Here is a 22,607-nt window from a genome sequence, read left to right as displayed (position 1 = left end):
CTGTCAACGGTGACGTACCGCGGTGAGCTTTTCGCATGCTAGCTCATGAAACTGAAAATACCCACGGAATGCACTTCGACATAATGCTATCAAAGACGATAAATGCGCAGATCTGGTAAAAAAAAAATAAATGCCGTCAACCAGCTCGATATAGCAAAATAAATTCCATTGAAGCTAAGGTAAACATCTGACAACAAACTTGCTAGCTACTTCCCCTGGCTATTAGCGGGCAAGTGAAAGCGTAGTCCTCAGGAGGGACAACAACATTAACATATGCCCACTGGTGTGTCTCTAGGGGAAGCTCGTTGGTTTCACAACGGATTGCCTAATTGATCATCCGCATCATTGATGGGGCAATTCGGTTAAACCGCGTCAACTCGTTATTTGGTGGAGGAAAATACAACGTCGGAGCTCCAAGCTAGTCAGTGTAAGCGTGAACGCTAGCACGACGTGTGTGCGGGAATCAGCTGACCGCCCGCTGCTGCACTACTGCCGTGGAAACAAGTGATGGATCCACTCAAAGTCAAGGACCGAATACTGGAGAACATTTCTTTGTCTGTGAAGAAGGTGAGCTGTTATCTCTTGTCTCTCGTTGGGCCAACGTGCCATTGGAAAGTCAGTGGTTGTACTCACTGTTAATTAGGTTTGCTTCTAAAAGAGTTACTTCCAAGTCGAACGAATGGGACATCACATGCAGGGCCTCGCCCCAGTAACCGCTCATTGTTGGTTCCTCTAACATCCTTATTGTTAACCCCTGTCAGTCAGTGTAATTTAAGTATTCTATGCATACGGTCACATTGATGCCACTCAGCACTGTGGTTTTAATGCGGCATAGTGTTGTTGTATACAGCATTTTACGATCAGTTGATTAGTTACACCACAATGTGTTGTTTGCAAATAGGCATCACATGTACACACAGGCTTTAAGCTGAAGGCTTTTACCATGTGATTGTTTTACTGTAAAACTTACTCAACTGACCGACAACAACTTTGGAGGTTCAGCGGCAGGATATCCAATGCAAACCCTTTTTGGAGAAGCAGCGTTTGAAATTCTTTCCCTCCTTGATCTAAAGTCACATGGTTATCAGGTGATTGAAAGGGAAACCTAATTCCTGACTTTTCTTTCAATTCATGGCATTCTTTATTTAAATGATGACCCCAAAAATGTATCTGAGCGGATGATACTACCACTTCTTGACTGTAACCCTTACAAGGCAGTTCAACTGTGGTACATTTATGGTTCCCACCTCCAACAATGTGCATGCTTTCCTCTTAAAGGAAAACCCCACTACCTAGTCCTGAATCTTTATTAATGGCAAACTGATGTCTGCCTTCCTTGGAATCAACCATACAAGTTATTTTCAGCCTTCCTCTCTTGTTGTTTCCACCATCTGTTTTGCACAGTGTTTAAAGTGCTTTCTAAAGTGTCCATTTGAAAAGCTTCAGTGCTGAAAATGCAGTTTTGATCCAGAGCCTTGCTACAAATGTCATCAAAATGGCTGTGATATGGGAAAGCTGAGATGTCTGACACACACAAAGAATGACACACATAGTCAGACAGACATAGACAGTCAAGTTTTTTAGAGGACATCTGTTAGACATTTGCAAATTCTCGATTTTGTATCATTCTGCTGACAGCTGCAGAGTTACTTTGCTGCGTGTGAAGATGAAACGCCTGCCATTCGCAACCATGACCGGGTCCTGCAGCGGCTTTGTGAGCATTTGGACCATGCTCTGTTATATGGGTGAGACCAGATCCAGGAATCTCAGTCTAAGGATTTATAATGAACATATTCTGTGTAGAGATGGGCATGGGTATTTTAGTATATCTAGTCGGAATTCTTTGACTGAAAGTGTCCATAGAGTAATGAGATGTTTTGTTATCTTAGATAGATAGATATCGTAGATGGATTTAGTTTTAACTTGAATTTATGCAGTTCATGCTGGTAACAAAAGCCCTGAGAGGGTGATTATGTTCAATAAATATTTTTCAGATTGCACTTGTTTCCTCTTTCCCAATTTTCATAAATGTGAAGGTTAATAGTGTTGTTAATAACGTTTTAAGGCTGCAGGACATCTCCTCCGGCTACTGGGTACTGGTCCTTCACTTCACCAGGAAAGAGGCGGTCCGGCAGATAGACGAGCTGCAGCACATAGCTACCAACCTTGGTCGAAGTGAGATACCAGCCAACACAATATATACACGGCTACATGTCTACACATGACATACTGTCACATGCATATAATGCCAAGTGTGTGTGACCTTTACCTCCACACAGATATTGTCAGTGCAGAACTAGTTCTAAAAAGTCTCAGGAGAAAGGAAAGACACAAATTGGTGTCATTTCCACGACCACAACACATCAGCTTCGTCTACACATAGTTCTACAGTGACTGGAGTGTGAAAGCAACCATATTGATAGTCATATGTTAACATGTTTAAGTTCTTGGATGAGAACCTTTCCATTCACCTCAACAGATAATGTGAATCTCCCTTCTCAAGATACAGGCTTTGACCTATTCACTCATTCAGACTCCACCAAAGCGCCACAGCAGTTAAACATACTCCCAATTGCTTCATGTGTTGTCTGCAGGCCGAGCGTGGTTGTACCTGGCACTGAGCGAGAGCTCCCTGGAGAGCTACCTGCGCCTCTTCCAGGAGAACCAGGCCTTGCTCCAGAAATACTACTTCAAGTGAATGCTCAAGAGCTCTTGCCATTTCCGCTCATCTCTGATCATGGCCGGCCCGCCCTCTCTGACCGACGCTAACGTTTGCCGTCTTTCCCTCCCAGGAATGCACTGGTCTGCAGCCATGACCACCTGACACTCTTCCTCACACTGGTGTCAGGCCTGGAGTTCATTCGCTTTGACCTTGAGCTGGTCAGTACCTGCTCCCTGATCATCCCCACAGATCTATGCAGAACAAATACACACGTTCAAGTTCAGGATTCACCTTTATTGATTTAGTTCAGAGTATAATGTTTTAATGTCATGCCAAGCTCCTGTTGTATAGGTATTCATTCACGGTCACCTAACGCCCGCTTGTGGATGCTGTCACAGGATGTTCCATATTTGGATGTAGCGCCCTACATGCCGGAGTATTACAAACCCCAGAACCTGCTGGACTTTGAGGAGAGGCTGCCGAGCTCGGACAGCTTGTCCCTTCACTCCTTCACCTCCCTCACCTCCACCAACCTGGAGTGGGACGATAGCGCCATAGCGCCATCCAGTGAAGGTACGAAGCACTAGCTGGAGACTAGCTGGAGACTATCCGTTCAAAGGAAGTTGTTGGGAGTTGTTTAGATTTGGTTTATTTGCACCATAGGTCAGAATAAAGTTTTAATTGTTTTTTAGATATGGATGGCGTATCTATTATGTACACACAGAGACTATGTGTGACTAACTATCTCGCTTTGATTGTTTGAAATACATGTAAGAATCCTCTAAAGATATACCTGCAGATTCCTGGATAAAAACATACATTAGTCTGGGTGGGCTTTAAAATAAGCCTATACTTTAGCGCCATTCTTCACTGTGAATTACCCATTTTTTACAGTAGATTTTTGACTTTGAACTTGCCTCAATTACCTCCACACTCCACTCTTGTTATTTGCCTTTATTATTATGGGATTCAAAAGCTAAACAAATGCCCTGGCTAGTTCGATGCAGTTTGTGTCTGTGCATGCATTCTCTGTAGTAGGGATTCTACTGTACTGGGATGACTGTGGTAACTCGAGAGAGGGATACAAAGCTGTTAAAAATGTCAGATTTAAGGATGTGGATGACGTAAAGAAAAGTGTTTGCTTCAGTTTAAAGCAAATGCTTTGGAGTGATGGTAGCGCGCTAAATGTAAGTGCTGTAATCATCTACGCCCACAGCCCTTTAAGTGGCCTCCCTCATTAAATTCCATCTCCCATTTCCTCTAATTCCCCTTCATTACGTCTGTTATTGTTGTTTTTGTTGTTGTGTTAATGTACTGTTCCAATTCCCTTCCATGATGTCAGTTTTCCCCAATGTTCTGCTGTTGTCTCCCTCACGTCCTCCCCTGTCTGCGTGTTTTGTTCACACTCCCTTCTCTAACAGTCCATCTTCTCCCTCCTTTTATAGATTATGATTTTGGGGACATCTTCCCTGTGTTGCAGTCACTGCCCAGTGCAGACTGGGAAGGTGGGACATTGTTGACCCCTCCCTTCTTCCCTCCGTGACCCAAGCTCCCCTTTCCCCACCCTACGCACACATCCACCCCCACCCCCCCATAGCACTGCGCATGTGCCTATCGTACTGTTTGTGTTGTGTGTATGGAGTGGGGTTCCCTGGTTAAAGAAGGGATTCGGGCTACTGGATCGGTGTAACACGAGGGCGCTTGGACAGAACGTGCTTTTCTTGTTCTCTAACATTCGACTGTAAAGTTTTGTAAGCCTGCAGGCACTTGGGGCGTACTTGCTGAACATCTTTTAATATGCAGCGTATGTCATGCATTGTGAGTGCTTCACTCGATGAAGGATTCTCAGGCTCTCAATGTGTGCTTTGTAATCCGTGGCGTAAAAGATGATTTGTGCGGCTGATACTCTGCTCTGATTCTCCATCAGACTGTCTGGTGTGTCTTTCTTGAATGCTTTCTTCGTGTTGCGTTGTGTGGCACCGACCGATGTTACGCTGAGCTCGTACTTTAGTCTAGGTCTACACATTATAGATTCAGTATGATAGTGTGAATCTGTGACTATTTTGTTTCTTTTTAATAGAAATGCAACTTTAAATACAATGCAACTTTTTTTCTCCACAATTTATTAAGATGTCTGCTCTTGTATTCTCAAATATAAGACACCTCTGCGACCTTTTTTTTAAACGAATGAAACATTTTCAACAAGGTTTTTTGGGGATTAAACAACCTTTAAACCAGATGTTGTATATTGTTTTAAATAATTCTAGCCCGAATAGTGTATCGCTGTGAGAGCTTTCGACAGCGGCCTGTGTCACAGCAAACAAAGCCTCTCTCTATCTTCCGCCCCCCTGGGATATCTGTTTGTTGCAGCCTGAGCCTGCAACAAACTACATCCCCCAACATGCCCCGCACGTGCATACGTACCCCACATAACCCTCCAGTGTCTTGCGTCCGCCTTGCAGAGGGGGATCTCACCGACCCCGCCAGCTGTCCGCGCTCCAGCGGCTCGGATCCCCAGACGGTCGTCGGCGACTCGGTGATCCTCCGCTCCGCGGCGGCCGTGGCGACCGTCTCCGTGGCGCCCCTGAAGGTGGCCCCGCCCCCGTCGTCGCCCCACAGCCCCGTGTTCAGGCACAACCCGTTCAACCACGGCTCGGACACCAACACGTCGGCCGACGTCACGCCCGTCCACGTGGCGGGCCGCCAGGGCTCCTGCGCCTCACGGGAGGACGGCGAATGCAGCAGCACACAGCTGGAGGTCATCAGGTGAACGCCCGACTCGACCCACTCGCTGGCAACCGGTCCTTAATGGACGCGTTGCGACGGACACATGACCGTCAAGCATAGAAGTGGTCGGGAGTTTCCTGTGTCCTTCAAATGGGCGGGGTGACTCATAAGCCTCCTCTGGGGTCTCTTTCAGGCTGGCCAAACGGAGGAAGCCCGCCAAGAAGCGGCGAGTGAAGAGCTCCAGCGGCTCCATCAGCAGCGTCAACAACTCCTCCTCAGACCTGGTGGAGCCGGAGGCAAGCCCGCCCACCCCCGAACTCGAGGGGGCCAGGGGAGCCGCGGAGGAGGCGGACTCCTCCAGCAGCCTCCCGCACGGCGGGACGGCCAGGAGGAGGACGAGCAGGAGAAGCACGGACGAGGAGGAGGAGGAGGAGGAGGAGGAGGGAGAGGAGCCGGAGGCCTACCTGCGGCTCCCGCAGATGACGGACACCTCGATGGACGGTGTGGGCCGGCCGCTGCGAGACGTCATGGACCGTCTCAACGGCACCCGGGACGCGGAGGAGGCAGCGGAGGCGCCGGGCGCGGCCGCGCCAAACGGCGTGGACCCCGTCCCCCAGCCTCCCACGCGGCAGCCCTTTCGGGAGGACGCGGGACGGGAGCCGCCCGATCGTGCCGAAGGGGAGCCGCCTGGTGCCTCTCTGGCCTGGGGCCCTGCCGGGCCCTACGCCCCTGGCCCCCACGGTGCAGAGCCTGCTGCCCCGGGTGGTGGCGGCCATGACCCTGCAGGGTCTGGTGAGTCAGAAGCTGTTGAAGGTGCTGCTGAAGATGCAGGAGCGGCAGCGGCAGAGCAGGGACCGGAGCCCGCCCTGAGAGCCGCCCAGCGGGGGGACGGAGCTCCCCTGCAGCCCGTGGGAGAGGACGGAGCGGGCGGAGAGGCGGAGGAGCAGCCGCTAGAGGAGATGCTCAGTCCTGCAGAGGACTGTCACCCGGCAGAATTCAAGTAGGAGTTCCAGAGACGTTATATTTGCGGGGCCGTTTTGCTTTTGGTTTTCGGCTGGAAATTCAGGTTCACGGCAGCTATAATTGTTAACATGATGGCGTAGGTGTGTAGATAATTATCACCTGTCTTCTACCTAACTGAATTAATCTTCAGTTAGGTAAAAGTTTGCTGAACATATTCACTGCCACATATCTTAGCTATCCTTCTCGCGTATTACATTGGGTTGCTAAACCCAGAGGTTCTCAAAAGCACAACAAAGCATTCGCAAAGAATTCACAAAGAGTGGAAAACCCTGAAGGCTGCTGAACAGATCAGCACACTCTGTTAAGCTCACGCTGTTAAGCGCATTATGAGTGAGATGGCAGCTTGTCAAGCATAAAATTGTCTACTTCTTTTGTATTTCAGGGTGGACAACAACCATTTGCTGTTGCTTATGATTCACGTGTTTAGAGAGAATGAAGAGCAGCTTTACAAGGTAACGGAGAATACTGCTGGATGCACATTTTATTGCATTGTGAATTTAAGCAGTACACAACACTAGATTTTGAACTACACAACCCAAAAAATCCCTCCCCTGCCTTCAGGCGTCCTTCCAAAGCCACTCCCCAATAACACATGACTGGCTGGCTAGCTTTAGTAAAAGTTCTGCCTAGCCTTGTTGAAAACTATAATTTAAATCAGGCCGAATGAAATTATTGGACCGCCTTAGTACAGGGTTGCGACAGCCACAGATACCAGATTAAGATTTTTTGTTCTGAGGATTTCATTAATTGATTGCTAAATACAAGAAGAATCTATAAACTGCCTACCCTAGGTTTAATAATAACTTCAGACAAAAAAGTGGGAACCGAACATTCTTTGTTTATTACCAATATGACATTACACAATCATGAACACTTGCGTATCATCTTCTGTCATTGTGTATCATCTGTGATTGTACACAAGTTGAGTAAAACCTGGTGTTGGTTGATCTCTCTCCGCCAGATGATGAAGATGAGTACGGGACATATGGAGGGAGACCTGCAGCCCTTATACCTGCTTCTTACAGACTGTTACATCTATCTGCTCAGAAAAGGTTGGTGGGCAGATGTTGGAACTGGTTTTGGGTATTTTTTATTTCCTTTATTTTTTGTGACAGTATCTCGATATGTTGATAGGCAGCATCCTTTGGTTCAACTTGTGGGTGGATTTTAGGTGAGCACTAGACACTGGAAAGTTCAAAAGCTAATGGGTTGTTTTCCTTGCGGTGATCCCCAGGGGCTGCGGAGAAGCCCTACACGGTGGAGGAGGCTGTCTCCTACAACGAGCTGGACTACATCTCCGTACGTGCTGCTTTGCCCTCCATATCTGTACTCTATGCTTGAGATGTCTTCCCATAGAATGGACAAACTCGGCCATACCCAGACCCATTCCCAACCCCTTATGTTGTTGTCCCACTGCAAAATGTCTGACACCCATCAAGTTCCAACACTTGCATGTACGCGGGGGCCATTGCGGCGTGGCACAGCTGATCTCTCCGTGCTCTGCTCCGGGTCCTGCAGGTAGGGCTGGACCAGCAGACGGTGATGCTGGTGTGCACCAACCGGCGGCGGCAGTTCCTATTGGACGCGGCCGACTTCTCCCTGACCATGTGAGTGTTCGGTTCTTTCCTACTCGTATCCTACACGGGAATACTGATCCAAAATCAGTCCATTTCATAACTTTGTCCCTCCCTCCCCTATCATCATTTTTTAAAACGCCAAGCCAACATTGATTGTGTCTCATGCCGGTCCCTGAGGCTTCGTTATGGTTCCACGTTGACGCCACGCGATGACCACGCAGTCGCTTCGACGCAGTCGTGAACCTGTTTTGGTTCTGCGTGGGGTTTACGTTAGCGGACCAATCACAGCCCTTGCTGCTTTGCGCCTCGACGCAAGGTTACAATTTTTGGGAGGCGCGCACGTCAGGCCCTTGCGGTGGACGCAAGGAGGGTCCGCAAGGACGTATTGGGTCCTTAAACCCCCTTGCGTTGCCTCGACGTGGAACCATAACTTATCTTTAAGTCTCCTTGCATGGATCAACGATGGAAATAACGATAGAAAAATAGAAAGACCTTAACGACTGATAGAAAGGGCTCAAGGCGACCCTGAAAACTGTCCCAAACTGATCCCGTTTTTCGGGGGTGGCTCCCCTCCGCCCGTGGTCTGCGCTGCTGTTGTAACCGTGCCGACCCGACGTGCCCCCCAGATGGCTGCTGGAGGCGCTGCGCTCGGCCATGGTGAAGGGCTGCCGGGAGCCCCCCTACCCCTCGGTGCTGACGGACGCCACCATGGAGAAGCTGGCCCTCACCAAGTTCGTCTCCCAGGAGGCTCACTGCGAGGTAGGCCCCACACTGGGCGGACCCTACCTGAGAGGAGATCCCATGGTTGAGTCATCGTTACGATGGTGACTGTTCTGGGGAGGCAACGATTCAGCCATGAACCACTAGGATGTTGACTGTCGGTAAACATAAGAAGGTGACACACTCCACGAGGGACCCAGGTGACACAAACGTACTGCCACACACTGACAATGCAAAACAAACGTTCACGGTACATTGAACATCTTGATAGCAGTCCATAAAATGAGAATTATTAGAAAATTAGAAAAATTAACTAAATTGAGAGGTTAGCTTTATCCACAACGGAATGCTCTTTGACATCACTGGTGAGGGGACTCTTTGGTGATGGGATCTTGCCAGGACACACTCACTGCCACGTTGAGATGCTCCTAGATGAGACCTCACAGCCAGACCCCGGAGGAGGTCCGGCTCGCGTTGTGACCGGATCCCAGCGGCGTGTCGACACGATCCGCTCACCATCCGATCCCATGACCCTGAACACCTCTGTGTCCCCCCCCCCCCAGGTGTCTGAGGTCTCCATCCAGCTGTACTCCCTGGTACACTGGGAGGACCCCATGGACGCGGCCCTGTCTCCCCATGGAGGGCCCCCAGGCTCGGGCTCCTCCAGCACCAAGGAGGGCTGCCTGCTCTACCGCTCCGGGACCACCCTCCTGGGCAAGGAGCTGTGGAAGAGCTGCTACCTGGTCCTCAGGTTGTGTGTGTGTGTGTGTGTGTGTGTGTGTGTGTGTGTGTGTGTGTGACGTACTTCTGTTATCCTGTATGTGTGTACTTCTGTTAGCCTGTCTGTGTACTTCTGTTATCCTGTATGTGTACTTCTGTTATCCTTTATGTGTGTATTTCTGTTAACCTGTGTGTGTGTGTGTGTGTGTGTGTGTACCTCTGCTAACCTGTTTGTGTCTTCTTCTGTAAAAATAATAATAATAATCTGTCCCATGCTACCTTTGCAGCAATGGAATCCTCTACCAGTACGCAGAGAGGACAGACGTCGCCCCTCTGCTGTCCATCACCATGGGGTAGGTCGCCTTGTTGCGGACTGCACTGGCCCATTGATCTGTGTACAAACCAATGAGGTTAAATGGGACACAGCGTCCCCGTTCATTTAATGTGTTGTGGCAATGATGCTAGTCTTGGTCTTGTTTATCCATTCAATTCGTACACGATGACCAATACGAGAACGAGCATCGCCTAATCATATCAAATATATACTTAAAACTTCAGACGGCGTGTGTTTCCGAGCCATTTCTCCACAGCGATTACTACCTTAATGAATAGGCTCAACTTGAAGTAGTAGCTTCTAGCGCCGGCCGTGCCATTGCTCCGCTTCCTGTTGCTGCTGTTAATTAGCCACTGAAAATAAAGCACTGTATCTATTGAAATAACGACCTGGTGACCGGTTTGCTGTTCCTCATCTACCGCCGTTCCCTTAACCCCTCCCCCCACCCCCCCCGATTGGTCGAGCAGCATGTCATGTGACTGTGTGTTCCCTCAGGGGGGAGCACTGCGGGGGCTGCCGGCGCTCCAACAGCACGGAGCGGCCCCACGCCTTCCAGGTGATCCTCATAGAGCACCCCCCGCTGGAGCTGAGTGCCAACGACGAGCAGGACATGGCCGCCTGGATGCTGCTGCTCTGCCAGGCCGCGTCCAAAGGGGTGAGGAGGCCCACCGGGCCGCCGCTTATTGCTCAGGAGGTAGAGCGGGTTGGCTGGTAGCCGCGTGGTCGCTAGCTCGATTGCGAGTGTCGAGGTGGTCCCTGAGCAAGGCACCTAACCCTAACCTCTCCAGACGGGCCGGCTGTCGCCTTGCATGGTCGACACCGCCGCCAGTGTGTGAATGTCAGGGAATATTGTAAATCGCTTTTGATAATAGTGCTATTTAAATGCAGTCCATTTACCATGTTAAGTATGTTGAAGGGATGGAAACTCGAGTACAGACGCAAGAGACGGGATAATTGTTCTTCGGTTATGATGCAAAGTTTTACTACCCCTCTGCCAGTTTGTCTTGCATCTTTAATTGTGCTACAGCTATTACATTCACCCAGGCATTTTCCCTGCTACATCTGCTGAATGTCATACTCGTCCCCCGAGTTGACTGGCTCATAACGGTACAAAAGAGAGCAACGAAAAGCCGAACATGAAAGAAAGAAATATCTCGTGAACATTTCCAGAGCATGTTTGTTTAAACGTGAGTGATGCAGTCGTAACACTCTCCAGTCAGGGAATGTTCTAGTAGTAGAGGAAACAATATGCCGTGCTTTTAACATCGTTCTACTGAAATGGTTTATCCTGACAGGAAAAGTATTCATTTTAAATCATTTCCTAAGCACTGCTGTTATGTAAATGTGTGTGAGCAATTTTTCTGAAATGTCTTGGCTGTTTAGAACACCAAGGCCGTGAAAACTATTTAATCTCTATCCATTGAGGCAGTGATCCCCCCCGTTCCCCCCCTTATTGAATAGCAGCAGTTCTGGGTGCCATTTCTCGGGAACTTTCACTCAATGTACAAACCACCTTTTCAGTATTAGGATCATTTGAAGTCCCCCTGTATGTTCAGAGCCACGTTTCTTAAAATGAACTCAAGTGGGTCGTGTTTCCACTGAGAGCGCTCCCACCCGCCACGCTGCAGCGCTATAAACCTCCACTCCCTCAGTAAACATACACACAAACTCCCCCTTCCATCCCATCTCGCCGCAGTACCCCTGCCCCTCCAAAGGGGGGGGCGCACCTCCCACTTGGGGAAAAGCGCACTACGGTGCTCCCCGTGGCCAACCGTGTGTCCCTGCCTCCCCTCCAGGTGATCCCACAGGGTTCCTCCCCCACCCCCTGCATCCCCTGCTGCCTGGTGGTGACGGCGGGCCAGCTGCTCACCTGCCACCAGGACTGCCAGACCAGCTTCTTCCGCTCCCTGGGGATGGCCGATCTCTCCGACGTCACCTGCGTCCGCCTGGAGGCCAATCAGCAGTACTGCGTCGTGGTGAGTGCACCCCCAATTGATCAGTTAGCATTGATTCATTATCATGTATGTTGTTAAATTATCCAAGCCCAATTTGGGGTCAGTGATTGATTTGTAGGCCGATCTTTAATACAAACCTTTGGCTCGTTCCTTCCCCTGTCTGCCCCGCTGTCACTGACCGCGTGAAGGAGTTCGCTGGGGATCGGGCCAAGTTCCTGCCTCCCTGGGTTTTGTATTTCAGCGGCTGTGGGGAGAGAGACCGTCTTTTAGAGGCTCTGGACGCCGCCTGGAGAGAGATTTTTCAGGTAGGGAGAAACAAACAAATATTCACCATCCCCTACGAGTGATTCACTGCAGACTGGACGATGAGTAACGCACTTATAGCTGCCATTTTAGGTTACAAAGAGCGTCTAGCAGAAGTCTGAAAGGACGCATCATATGACGGTGGGCGGGGACTATCACAAACAGGGATGGGGTTTAGGGATCCCGCATGAGGTTTTGACTATATTATACTTTTGTATAATATTGAAAAAATATATATATATTATTTTATTATCATAATATTTTTGGGATTATATATATCTTTTTGAGGTCATAGTGAAGGCGGCAGGCGTGTGTTGCTTAGGCGGTGCAGTGGGAAACCCTGGGGTCTGTTCCGGCCCTCTTAACCCGTGTTGTGTGGCGCTGGCTCCCAGGTGGCGCTGCCCCGCGGTGAGGTGGAGGACCCGGCGGTGAGGAAGCGCTGCAGAGAGGCCCTGGCCCTGATGAGCAGCGCCTGGCAGAGGGCCGACAGCCTGGCCCGCGGCCGCGCCCAGAGGGAGCCCTGGTGCTGAGGAGGGCCGTCGCCACGGAGACCAACGTTAACTACTGAGGCATCTCGCGGGGGCTCGATCGACAGGCGAGTCCCAGGGGATGCGAGCCTCCGAACGGACGCGCGTCGTTAGAATGGCGTTGGCGGCGCTTTACAGGATATACCCAGACGTTGCGGAGGTCTTGTTTCTCCCACTCGTTCGTGAGACGGGTTTACCGGCCGCGGTCGGTTCTGCTTGCTCGTTAAAAAAAGAATTGTCGTATTAAATTAAGTACCAATTGTGCCTCCGTTTAGTGCACATAGGATGTTAATAAAAGTAGAGTTTTCATTCAGCCACTATCGATGACCTCATTGGATAGTAATGATGCTGTAGCCGGGGGCAACCAGCATTAGCATTCATGACACAGGGGAGGTCGGACTAAAGAGGCGGTTGTGCTGTTTGAAGAATCATGTTCCCAGCATCATTTCCCCTCTCTGATGGTTCCGAATAGAAAGTACCTGCTGGCACAGTACATCTACATTCATAGCATTAAGTAGACACTTGCACATTACTGTAATATACAGCTTAAAGAAGCAATCAAAAGGTTCTAGATGTGTTCATTTGAAGTGCCCTTAAACAAAACAAGACCGATCATCCCGCCTGTTTGGTGGTGGCTCGTGTACGCTAGTCAGATAGATTAATGTCTACACATAACGTCAACCTCAATGTCACGCTTTTGAATTTATGCATGTATGATGAAAAATGGGTTCATTATTGTGTGCGTGTGTGAGAAAGCCATATGAAGCCAGGAGGTTTAAGAGTTGACACACTCCATCCTAGTTGGTGGATAACACAATCGTTGCTCAAAGGAAGTGGCGTACTCAGTTGCAACACGTCTGAACCTCAACTCTGATACGTGTACAGTGCAAATACATACCATGCGCTTTCCACTATTATTACCCTTGTCCAATGTAGACATAGTAAATAGCATTGTTGGTTGAGGGAAAATACTGTACATGGCAAGTCCTTTCCTAATAAAAAAAAGCTTGGTTGAGAAGATTTCCAGCAAGGCCAAGGCATTAAAGAGCTGATCTGCTACTTCATATGCTAACCACTTGCCTCTCTGTTTGAAGTTTCCTCATTCAGGAGATTCCTTCAGAATTCCTTTTTTTGCACATTTCTTTTCCAACCTGTTTGTTATTGGTAGAAATCTATGGTCAAAGGTGTTTTTTTTTTTCTTTTTTCAGATGACATAGGTGAAATGGGAACAGCATAAATGTGTGCTTTCTTAATAATGGTTATGTATTTATTTATGTGGAGCATTTTAGTCAGCCATGTCGTTAGCCTTCATCACTCCATTAGAGATGGTTCACTCAGCCCTGATTTTGGAATAGCCTTTTCTCGGTGAGCGACGTCATCGCTGAAAACCACTGCAGCAGCAGAGAGGAAATCAAATCTCTATTGGAGAATTGCATCTTTTTCACAGTTCTTGTCAAGATTTATTTGATCATGAATGCTTGTAATAACGCGTTCTTTATTATAAATCTGGCATTGTTTAAAAGTCACAATTCAATTTTGTATGAATCACAGTTAAAACCTGCATGTTCTCTTGTTGGTCATCAGAAAGATTTTGCTCCAGCGCCTAACTGCAATGTGAATTTATTAAACTGGAATTATTTACTAGTTATTAACCAGTAGCTTGAACTAAAAACGATACACACTTTATATATCCTGTGGGGGTAATTGTTTAAACATTTGCAATTTCAACACAATGAACTAGTATCAATGAATGATTCTTGACAGTTGTGCATTTTGGAGTGGGATGTGTGCAGACTCCTTATCTACTCGTCCATTGAAGTCTTCCAGGTGCCATTAGGTCTAGCTTGTTTCTGTTCCTTCGCATCAGCCTCTCGATCTCAGGTTTACAGGAGTTTTTTCCCAAGTCAACCTTTCTTTTTTTTTGTGCTAATATGTTTTAACCCTGTTTTAAAAAGTCCTGTTTTGATTCAGTGTAAAGATATGTTGAAAGTCACCACTGTAATGGAGAGAAAGTAATGGTGTTGAATATAATAGTAAGTCAGTATATTGACGATGAAGGCAGACAGAATCCAGTTATATGGATCGACTCTAGCACTGGGAGCTTATTGAAGAAGGATAACTTGAATGGTTTACTACTTTTAATGTAATTGGGGGTATTATCCTTAATGACATTTCAAGAGAAATTAAGAGGTATACCACTTGGATCTGTGGTTGAAATAAGGGTGTATAATTAATGTCCAATATAATTGTTGTTCTTTTAGAAAAACAAATGTATGGACATGGCGGGCCATTGAAGTTTAGACCAGTTCATTGTGTACAATTATGCATTAATTGTTACATGTTTTCTTTGTGTAAATATTGTACGTAAATATGTTTATTATTTTATCTATTTTTATTTGTAAAAAAAACCTAATCAAGACAATTTGCTTACAAAGACAAGCATGTCTTATGTCATGGACATTTGCTATGGTACCGAATGATAATGAATGTACAAATTCAATTTATGAATACGACGGGAAATAAATCAAAATGTAAACACTTTGTGGAGTGAAGTGTGATTTCTTTCGTACAGACATTCATGCACCAATGGTGATGTCCACCATGCAAGGTAACAAGGAACAGTTAGGGTTGGGTGTCTTGCTCAGGGAAACCTCAACACTTTAGCTAGTATGCACAGGGGTTCAAAGCAGCAGCAGTCAAACCCGCTCTGCCTCCTGAGCTACTGCCAGAGTAAGATTCAACGGAGCAGCTCTCAGGACGAGAGGACAGGAATGGAATCAATACTAATGCGAGTGTTACAGATGTAGTTTACGGGGGTGCTTCGACACTTAAGTGTCAAATCATATTACCTTGAGAAACCATCGGTATTATCACGGATGCATCAATACTTTTTGATATTTTTATTTCAAGGAATTTAGCATCATAACAGATCAATGATTCATTGAAAATATCCTTTATTTTCAATCTATACATCTTGCATCGTGAGACTATTGGTTTATTTCCTTCCTACATCTTTATACAAGCTGTAATGGTAAACTGGGTTTGGTCTACAGACAACAACGAATGGGGGTAGGTTTCTGCTGTGTCTTTAATCAATAGAAGTTATTGCCCTCATTAACACAGTCTCCTGCAGGGGGATAACTATATGGGTGCACGGGCCTATATTGAGGATCTGGATGTGGGAATCCTTTGAAGAGAATGGCGTTTCCCTGTAGTCTGGTTTGAAGGATGAGCTCATGCTCTGCTGTCAAACCCTATCTTATCCTCCTGAGTGACTATTGCATTATTTATGTTCTGGGTGGATATCTAGTAGGCACTTAATTCCCTCCTCTGCTGAAACCTCCTGTCCCTGTTTTATGTGGATTACGGTAATCTGTCTCCTGCCAGTGCCCTGTGGCAGAGAGGAGAGAGGGGGAGATGTGGAGCGAGAGAGACAAAAGAGGAGCGCAGATTGTAACATACCCACACTGACTGACTGCCTTTTTCCCCTCCCAGCTCCATTCCAGCATCAGAAACGGTACAGTACTGAACAGGCATCCACCACCCATGTTATGCCTTTCATCTTCAAAATGCATTGGCTTTCATCTTTTATATATTTAACCAGATACGTACAATGTGGGCTGGCCACAGTGCATCATTTTGTCCCTGCAGTGCCGATGGTAACTTGTAACCAAACCGTTGGCGCGGTAGACTCTCCTCCCTGAGTGATGCTGAAGAAGGGCGCTGGGCTGCGGCTGGATGACGGAGAGTGTCTCCTGGATGTGCGCTGCGTGGATGGGGAACAGGCGGCAGACGGCAGCTACGGCAGCCTACAGAACGCAGCCTACATCCCCCGTCGATACGTAAGCACTCCCACGCACACCCTTGCAAAAGAAAAACGTGAAATGTGCTCGTTTAAATCCCTGAATGCTTGTGTGTGTGTGTGTGTTTGTGTAATGGTGTGGAAAAACTGCAGGTAAGTGCTCGCAAGTCACTCAGCCTGAGGCGATCTGGTTCCCACCGATCTAGTCCCTCCTCAACAGTGTTTCATTACAGCTGTGAGACGGATCTATATATTCTGATGTTGGATTCATGTTTATTTGCAATAAACATGTCAAACCGACAAGTGCGACAAAACAATATTCCCTGATCTGTTCTGAACGGATCTGTCCCTGGTTATAACGAGCTAATGATACGACTGAGGTGTATCCGCATCCCTAGTTTTCAGCCTCAGCCCATAATGAGGTCTCAGAGGACGATGCTGATGAGGAGGAGGACGAAGAGGAGGAAGAACCCATCCGTGTTCCTAGCGATAGAAAGATTCCCCAGCAGCCACCACTAAGCCCGGGAAATTACTTCAAGGATGGACGCACCAAAATAGGTACGACGTGTGGGCTGTTTGGATCACCACTGTCCATTCACAAGTATACAGTACCTAGAAACAACCCATCATATCTGGATGTGAACTGACCGGAGCCCCTAGGTCAGCCATTATCTCTGAACACCCCCGTCTCCCAATCCTCTCTGCTCCCTTCCTGCCACAGACTTTGTGCTAGTCTGGGAGGTCCGTCACCGGAAGAAGCGGCGTTCCAAGCGCAGGGCTGACGGCGAGGAGCCTGCGCCCAGTCAGAAGACCACCAGCTCGCAGCAGCGCAAGGAACTGTTGGCCCAGTGGAGGGAGAGATTCGTCCAGAACCTGCAGACTGCAGGCTTGCTCCTGGAGAAGGTAAAGAGCCCAATTGTGAAGGTTTAACGGAAAATAATGATCACCCATTGTTCTTCTGAAGATTCTTGTAAGACACGCACCATGATGATGCTCCATTGAACCAATATTTGGTGGAAACCTCATTTATTGTAGTGACAAGATTCTTACAATAAATGACCTTACACCAAATTCTGGTTCAGCGATGGCTTTGTCATCATAAAGTGTCACCCACGAGAATGTATTCTTCTGCAGCCATTGATTGCATTTTCAACATATCACCCCCTTGGAGGCTGGGTTATATATTAACACTTTCCAGCGGTGTTCCTTACTGTAATTCACACCACCAGGAGGAAACAGCCAACGAGAAGAAAACAATTAATTTCCTGAAGCTGAGCGCACCCTGGGAGGTGCTGGTGTACCATGCGGAGGAGATGTGCATCAGAGCGCCACTGCAGGTCCAGTTTGGGAAGGGATAGGGAAAAATCCCAGAATTTAAAATCCCAGCATTTGCTGGTCAGAGTGTTGCTGGTCATTACAATTAGCTTAACTTAGTTTCTTGTGTTTGACAAACAGGTGCAACCGAGCCCAGACTTTAACACGTCCGCTCGCATAATGAAGAGGCTGTGCATACCTAATGTGTTTGCAGAGTACGTGCCAAGACGCCCTCTAGACTACTACACATGTAACTTCCGCAAGTCGAAAATGGACAGGTGTGGGGCTTTCTGAGTAGAATACAATACCTGATTTGCTGATCTACCTTGAAACTGCAAGCATATTACTGCTCTTGCTTTTTTTCTTTTTTTGCTTAACCTTCCCTCAGATTCCTTGGCTGTAACAACCATGAAACATATTTCTCAAGCACACAGAGGCACCGCATTGTGAGTGGAGAGCCCTTGACCTCATCCTAAAAATATTCAATATTCATCCATCTTCTTCATAATGGTCTTAAAGGGGAACATTCACCCTGGGCTTTTATAAGAGAGCTGTGCTTCACATGGGTGTTAAAACTAATAATTACGAACATCAACGTCATTAGTCCAAATCCGATCGATGGTAAAAGCAAATCTCAGACCAGTGATTGAAATGGTCATATCGTTCGGTGATTCATCTCACAGAGCTAAATCTTTTTTTCGTTATTATTTTTCCTGGGAAAACCAAGTTGATGTATAACACTGTATTGAGCTGCACTCTCTTGTATCAGAAAATACCTGAGCGGGACGGTTCCTCTTTCATCGTTCCAGGTGTATGAGATCCTGGCGAAGACAGCCTATGGCAAGAGGAGGAGGGCAGAGGTGGGCGTGGCCAGGCTACTGGCCGAAGGGGCGTACTCTGCTGCCTTCCCCCTGCATGAGGTGAGCTGATGGAAGAGTCTGGCTAAAGACATGTTCTGCTCTCCTCCACTTCTTGCCATTCTCTCTGTACAATTTTCCTACCTCAACATTTCAGATTTCAATTTATCGCGTCATGTCCAGGCATCTGAGCCAAATTTAAAGTTACATCGTTTTTGCATATGTTTACTCTATATTTCAAAATGTTACAGTATTGCCTTACTTTATTTTTGTTTTTGTATTTCTTACTTCTTCTATGCTCTATTTGTGTTAATGCTTTTCTATCTTGAGGAGAGAACCTTTGACTGTTATAATCGGAATACTCCAGAGTAGAGTTTAAATAGTTGATGCTTTCCCCTTCAGGGAATGATGTGGGGAAACAAAAACCAACATGTTTACTCAACTTCAAACTATGCACATTATTTCATGCAGGCTACAATACATAGCAAGACAAATCAATCTGTTCTATATTTTATTAAGGGCAAATACCAGCTCCCTACATCTGAGGTTTGTCCCGATGAGCTGAACAAAAGGCAGGTTCTGTTCCAGTATTGGGCTCGATGGTCCAAATGGTACAAGTATCAGCCTCTGGACCACATCCGGGAGTACTTTGGCGAGAAGATCGCCATCTACTTTGCTTGGCTGGGTAGGATCCCTCTCTTTCTCTGTCTCTGTCTGTCTCTCGCTCTCTTTCTTTTTCTCCCGCTCTCTCTCGCTCTCTATTTTTGTCTCTCTCTCTCTCTCTCTTTCTATCTATCTATCTATCTATCTATCTATCTATCTATCTATCTATCTATCTATCTATCTATCTATCTCTATGTCTTTCTCTCTCTCTCTCTCTCTCTCTTTGTCTCTCTCTCTCTCTCTCTCTCTATCTATCTATCTATCTATCTATCTATCTATCTATCTATCTATCTATCTATCTATCTGTCTCTGTCTCTCTCTATGTCTCTTTCTCTCTGTCTCTCCGTCTCTCTCTCTCTCTCTCTCTCTCCGTCTCTTTCTCTCTCTTTCTCTCTCTCTCTCTCTCGTTAACTGCAGAATGCTTTCAATAGGAAGATGCACTTTCCCCCCTGAATGGAACTCAAGTCAGTCTTGATTGGCATATTAATAATTATCCCCCACCAGCATGCCACAGGGCCATCCCCCAGTACTACCCCCAGCACCAGTACTGTCCCCGGTACAGAGCAGCTGGTTCTCTTCCAGTGGGCGTGTCATTGGTGGAGCTCTGACGTGTGCCTGGTTCTGCAGGGTTCTACACAGCATGGCTCCTGCCTGCTGCCCTGGTGGGATTGCTTGTCTTTCTGTCAGGAGTTCTGTCCCTGGCCAGCAATGAGCCAGCGTGAGTATGGCTCATCTTATCTTATCTTATTAGGATTTCCGCTGGGATACTTTTCGTTGTATATTTAACTGTTTGGGGCACAGCAAATAGGGGACTCCCTCCCTATACTCATTATGGTATGTCCTGGCGTTCATATAGTCTCATATATATAGACTTTAGAGAAGCAGAGGGCTTGTGGATCTTCTCTTGTTGCTCTTAGCATATGGAGAATATGAATAATGGGTGTGACTAAAATTATATTTAATTATTTATATATATATATATAATATGTCCATACTAAAAGCTATGTTAGGCAATTTGGAGAAACCAGAGTAACCTAGATTTAAAAATTATCCAACTGCAAAAACTCAACAGAAAATGCTTCTAAACTAAACTGCATACTCTAGCTTTATTACTTAATTCATAAAATAGTGTGTTTTGGCATGGTTTCAGCACCTGAAAAAAGTGAATGGAAACAAATACATATGTGCTAAAATGTTTATTTGTTCTATGGAGCAACAGATTGATTTTAATCAAAATATTTGACCCATTCATTCATGACCACTCATGCAGTAAAAAGGGCAGCGAGTCAGCATTGAGAGGTGTGTGACATGAAAGTGTGTGTGTGTGTGTGTGTGTGTGTGTGTGTGTGTGTGTGTGTGTGTGTGTGTGCGTGCGTGCGTGCGTGCGTGTGCGTGCGTGCGTGCGTGCGTGCGTGCGTGCGTGCGTGCGTGCGTGCGTGTGTGCGTGCGTGCGTGCGTGTGTGTGTGTGGCCCACAGGCAGGAGATCTGCAACAGTGGAGCCAGCTACCTCATGTGTCCTCTCTGCAACACCTGCAAGGCCTGGAACATGTCTGACATCTGCCCCATGGCCAAGGTCCTCAAGGATCCTCTTATTTATTGATTGGTGGATTTAAATGAACCGTTTTTGTTGGAATGAATTGCATATATATTTGGGTGTAGTAGCCATTCTTCACAGTTACTACTTTTTTGCAGCTTTCCTGTTTCACTTTTCTCACTTCAGTTGAAACTTTCTGCAAAAATTTGATTTTTCTGAACGACATTGGTTTATTTTAGGAAAAAAATATGTTCTCATGCCTGCAGTTTGGTTCTGTTGGTTTCCTGTTTCCTGTTTCCTGTCTACTGCATTCGGGCTACATGTTGGTTTGTTGTGGCTACAGTTAGGTAACCTGTTGGTTTCCTGTTTCCTGTTTCCTGTCTGCTGCAGTTGGGCTACCTGTTTGACCATCCAGGCACAGTGTTCTTCAGTGTGTTCATGTCCTTCTGGGCTGTCACCTTCTTGGAGTTCTGGAAACGCAAGATGGCCACCCTGGCACACCACTGGGACTGCATGGACTTCCACGAAGAAGAGGTTTCACGTCTCCTTCTCTTCTCCTCACATCCATACAGTACAAAGACTCCTCAAACATGCTCTTTATTTTGTTTTATTAATATGTACATTATTTAGTTTTCATTTAGTTTGAGTTAGATACTATTTATTTCTTTGTCTTCATTCATTTAACTGCAAACCCCTCGATATCCTTTTAAGCTAAAACCAATGAGCATCATACATTTTGAATAAACAGATCCAATCTAACTTTGATCTCTCGTCATGGCTGGCCTCGTAGGAACGCCCTCGCCCAGAGTTCGTTGCCATGGCGCCCGCCCGGGAGTACAACCCGGTGACGGGGGTGAAGGAACCGTACTTCCCCAAGAAAGACCGTCTGACCCGCATGTTCACTGCATCCATGGTCATCATCATCATGGTGAGTCCACCCGGACACGTTGATCAAACCGCATGGAACCCAGGCTGTTGTTATCACCTCCTAAAGGTGACATATCATACCCCCAGGTGTGAGTGTGATTAGCCATTACAAGACGTTTTTAAAATCCACCTAGATGTGTGCTGGATAGATCAGTCTACCAGCCTACCCAGTGGACTAGCAAACGTGGCTCATCTATCCGGCATTCATCTAGGTGGACACGCCCACTTGTGATTTCAGAAGAGGCACATTTTCAAAACAGCTTGTAACGGCTTATCACACTCACACCTGGTGGTATAATGTGTAACCTTTAAAGCGGCTGGAGGTAGGATTTAAGAGCTACTATTTGAGCGTATTTCTTTAGAAATGTTACAGCCATCCGCCAGCTGAGAGTGAGTGGAATGGGCTGTTAGAATGTCTTATACCCATGTATCAATGGGGAACATCGGTTTCTTTTTCACTGCGCCTGCCTCTGTGTGAGCCGATTTAGATTTTATCTCTCCCCTGATTGGTTCTGGGAATCCATCTGGCTTGAGGGGGAAATGTCATGCTGGCTCACACAAAAGAGTACTGTTGTATGAGACAGTCCTCCTCTTAAATGTGTGCTAAGTGCATGAAAAGCGATCGCCGAGCACTGATTAGATCAGCATATGTAAGTATATTCTTATTGCATTACCCCACACTGGCCGTGCTCTGACGTGTGGGCTTGTGTGTTGTGCGCCCCGGCAGCTGTGTGTGGTGGTGATTTTCCTGGTGACCGTCATCATGTACCGCGGCATCATCAGCGTGATGATGTTCCACACCGGGAACCCTGTCCTGCGCACTCAGGTTCGACTGATCCATCTGGACGTCTTGATTCGCTGTCTGTGTCTGCCAGACACAGACAGCGTGTCTGGCACGCTGTCTTAGCCTCCAATATTTGAGACGTACAAACTATTATTCGAGGGAAATTACATTTATGAA

The 22,607-nt window shown here is 47.0% G+C and overlaps 2 protein-coding genes across 3 annotated transcripts in view; both read left to right on the top strand.

The window, feature by feature from the left end:
- The first annotated feature begins 28 nt into the window (after nucleotides 1-28).
- On the top strand, nucleotides 29-15,071 carry plekhm2 (pleckstrin homology domain containing, family M (with RUN domain) member 2). Of its 2 annotated transcripts, XM_079738708.1 has the most exons (21): nucleotides 29-179; nucleotides 296-567; nucleotides 1,639-1,745; nucleotides 2,066-2,175; nucleotides 2,595-2,694; nucleotides 2,793-2,880; nucleotides 3,061-3,235; nucleotides 4,108-4,167; nucleotides 5,125-5,428; nucleotides 5,583-6,389; nucleotides 6,795-6,864; nucleotides 7,374-7,464; nucleotides 7,647-7,711; nucleotides 7,931-8,019; nucleotides 8,616-8,748; nucleotides 9,273-9,460; nucleotides 9,717-9,782; nucleotides 10,259-10,418; nucleotides 11,560-11,739; nucleotides 11,907-12,023; nucleotides 12,414-15,071. In XM_079738708.1, exons 2-21 carry the CDS (start codon nucleotides 508-510, stop codon nucleotides 12,549-12,551), a joined length of 3,108 nt encoding a protein of 1,035 aa, XP_079594834.1. In that variant the 5' UTR covers nucleotides 29-179; nucleotides 296-507; the 3' UTR covers nucleotides 12,552-15,071. The 2 variants fall into 2 exon arrangements, with proteins under 2 accessions (XP_079594834.1, XP_079594833.1); XM_079738707.1 differs by having other exon boundaries at nucleotides 29-567.
- Nucleotides 15,072-16,255: 1,184 nt separating this feature from the next.
- ano11 (anoctamin 11) overlaps nucleotides 16,256-22,607 on the top strand; it is a gene marked incomplete at its 5' end in the record, with an annotated part of 14,190 nt that continues 7,838 nt past the window's right edge. Inside the window, 13 exons of the mRNA XM_079739029.1 lie at nucleotides 16,256-16,390; nucleotides 16,749-16,908; nucleotides 17,072-17,253; nucleotides 17,580-17,687; nucleotides 17,806-17,942; nucleotides 18,053-18,110; nucleotides 18,474-18,584; nucleotides 19,041-19,206; nucleotides 19,812-19,902; nucleotides 20,662-20,758; nucleotides 21,110-21,253; nucleotides 21,510-21,647; nucleotides 22,374-22,472. Coding sequence (XP_079595155.1) covers nucleotides 16,256-16,390; nucleotides 16,749-16,908; nucleotides 17,072-17,253; nucleotides 17,580-17,687; nucleotides 17,806-17,942; nucleotides 18,053-18,110; nucleotides 18,474-18,584; nucleotides 19,041-19,206; nucleotides 19,812-19,902; nucleotides 20,662-20,758; nucleotides 21,110-21,253; nucleotides 21,510-21,647; nucleotides 22,374-22,472 — 1,626 coding nt within the window. The remainder of the gene's footprint in view (nucleotides 16,391-16,748; nucleotides 16,909-17,071; nucleotides 17,254-17,579; nucleotides 17,688-17,805; nucleotides 17,943-18,052; nucleotides 18,111-18,473; nucleotides 18,585-19,040; nucleotides 19,207-19,811; nucleotides 19,903-20,661; nucleotides 20,759-21,109; nucleotides 21,254-21,509; nucleotides 21,648-22,373; nucleotides 22,473-22,607) is intronic.

The sequence above is a fragment of the Pollachius pollachius genome (genome assembly GCF_949987615.1).
Source record: "Pollachius pollachius genome assembly, chromosome: 6".
NCBI classification, from domain to species: domain Eukaryota; kingdom Metazoa; phylum Chordata; class Actinopteri; order Gadiformes; family Gadidae; genus Pollachius; species Pollachius pollachius.
The sequence above is the reverse complement of the archived record's forward strand: the minus strand, read 5'-3'. Positions and strand labels throughout refer to the sequence as shown.

Bases quoted from the DNA above. Each gene is read 5' to 3' on its own strand.
- plekhm2 (XM_079738708.1), top strand. From the start codon at position 508: ATGGATCCACTCAAAGTCAAGGACCGAATACTGGAGAACATTTCTTTG. The intron at 2,176-2,594 runs GTGAGATACCAG...TGTTGTCTGCAG, and splicing joins AGCTACCAACCTTGGTCGAA to GCCGAGCGTGGTTGTACCTG. The intron at 3,236-4,107 runs GTACGAAGCACT...CTCCTTTTATAG, and splicing joins CATAGCGCCATCCAGTGAAG to ATTATGATTTTGGGGACATC.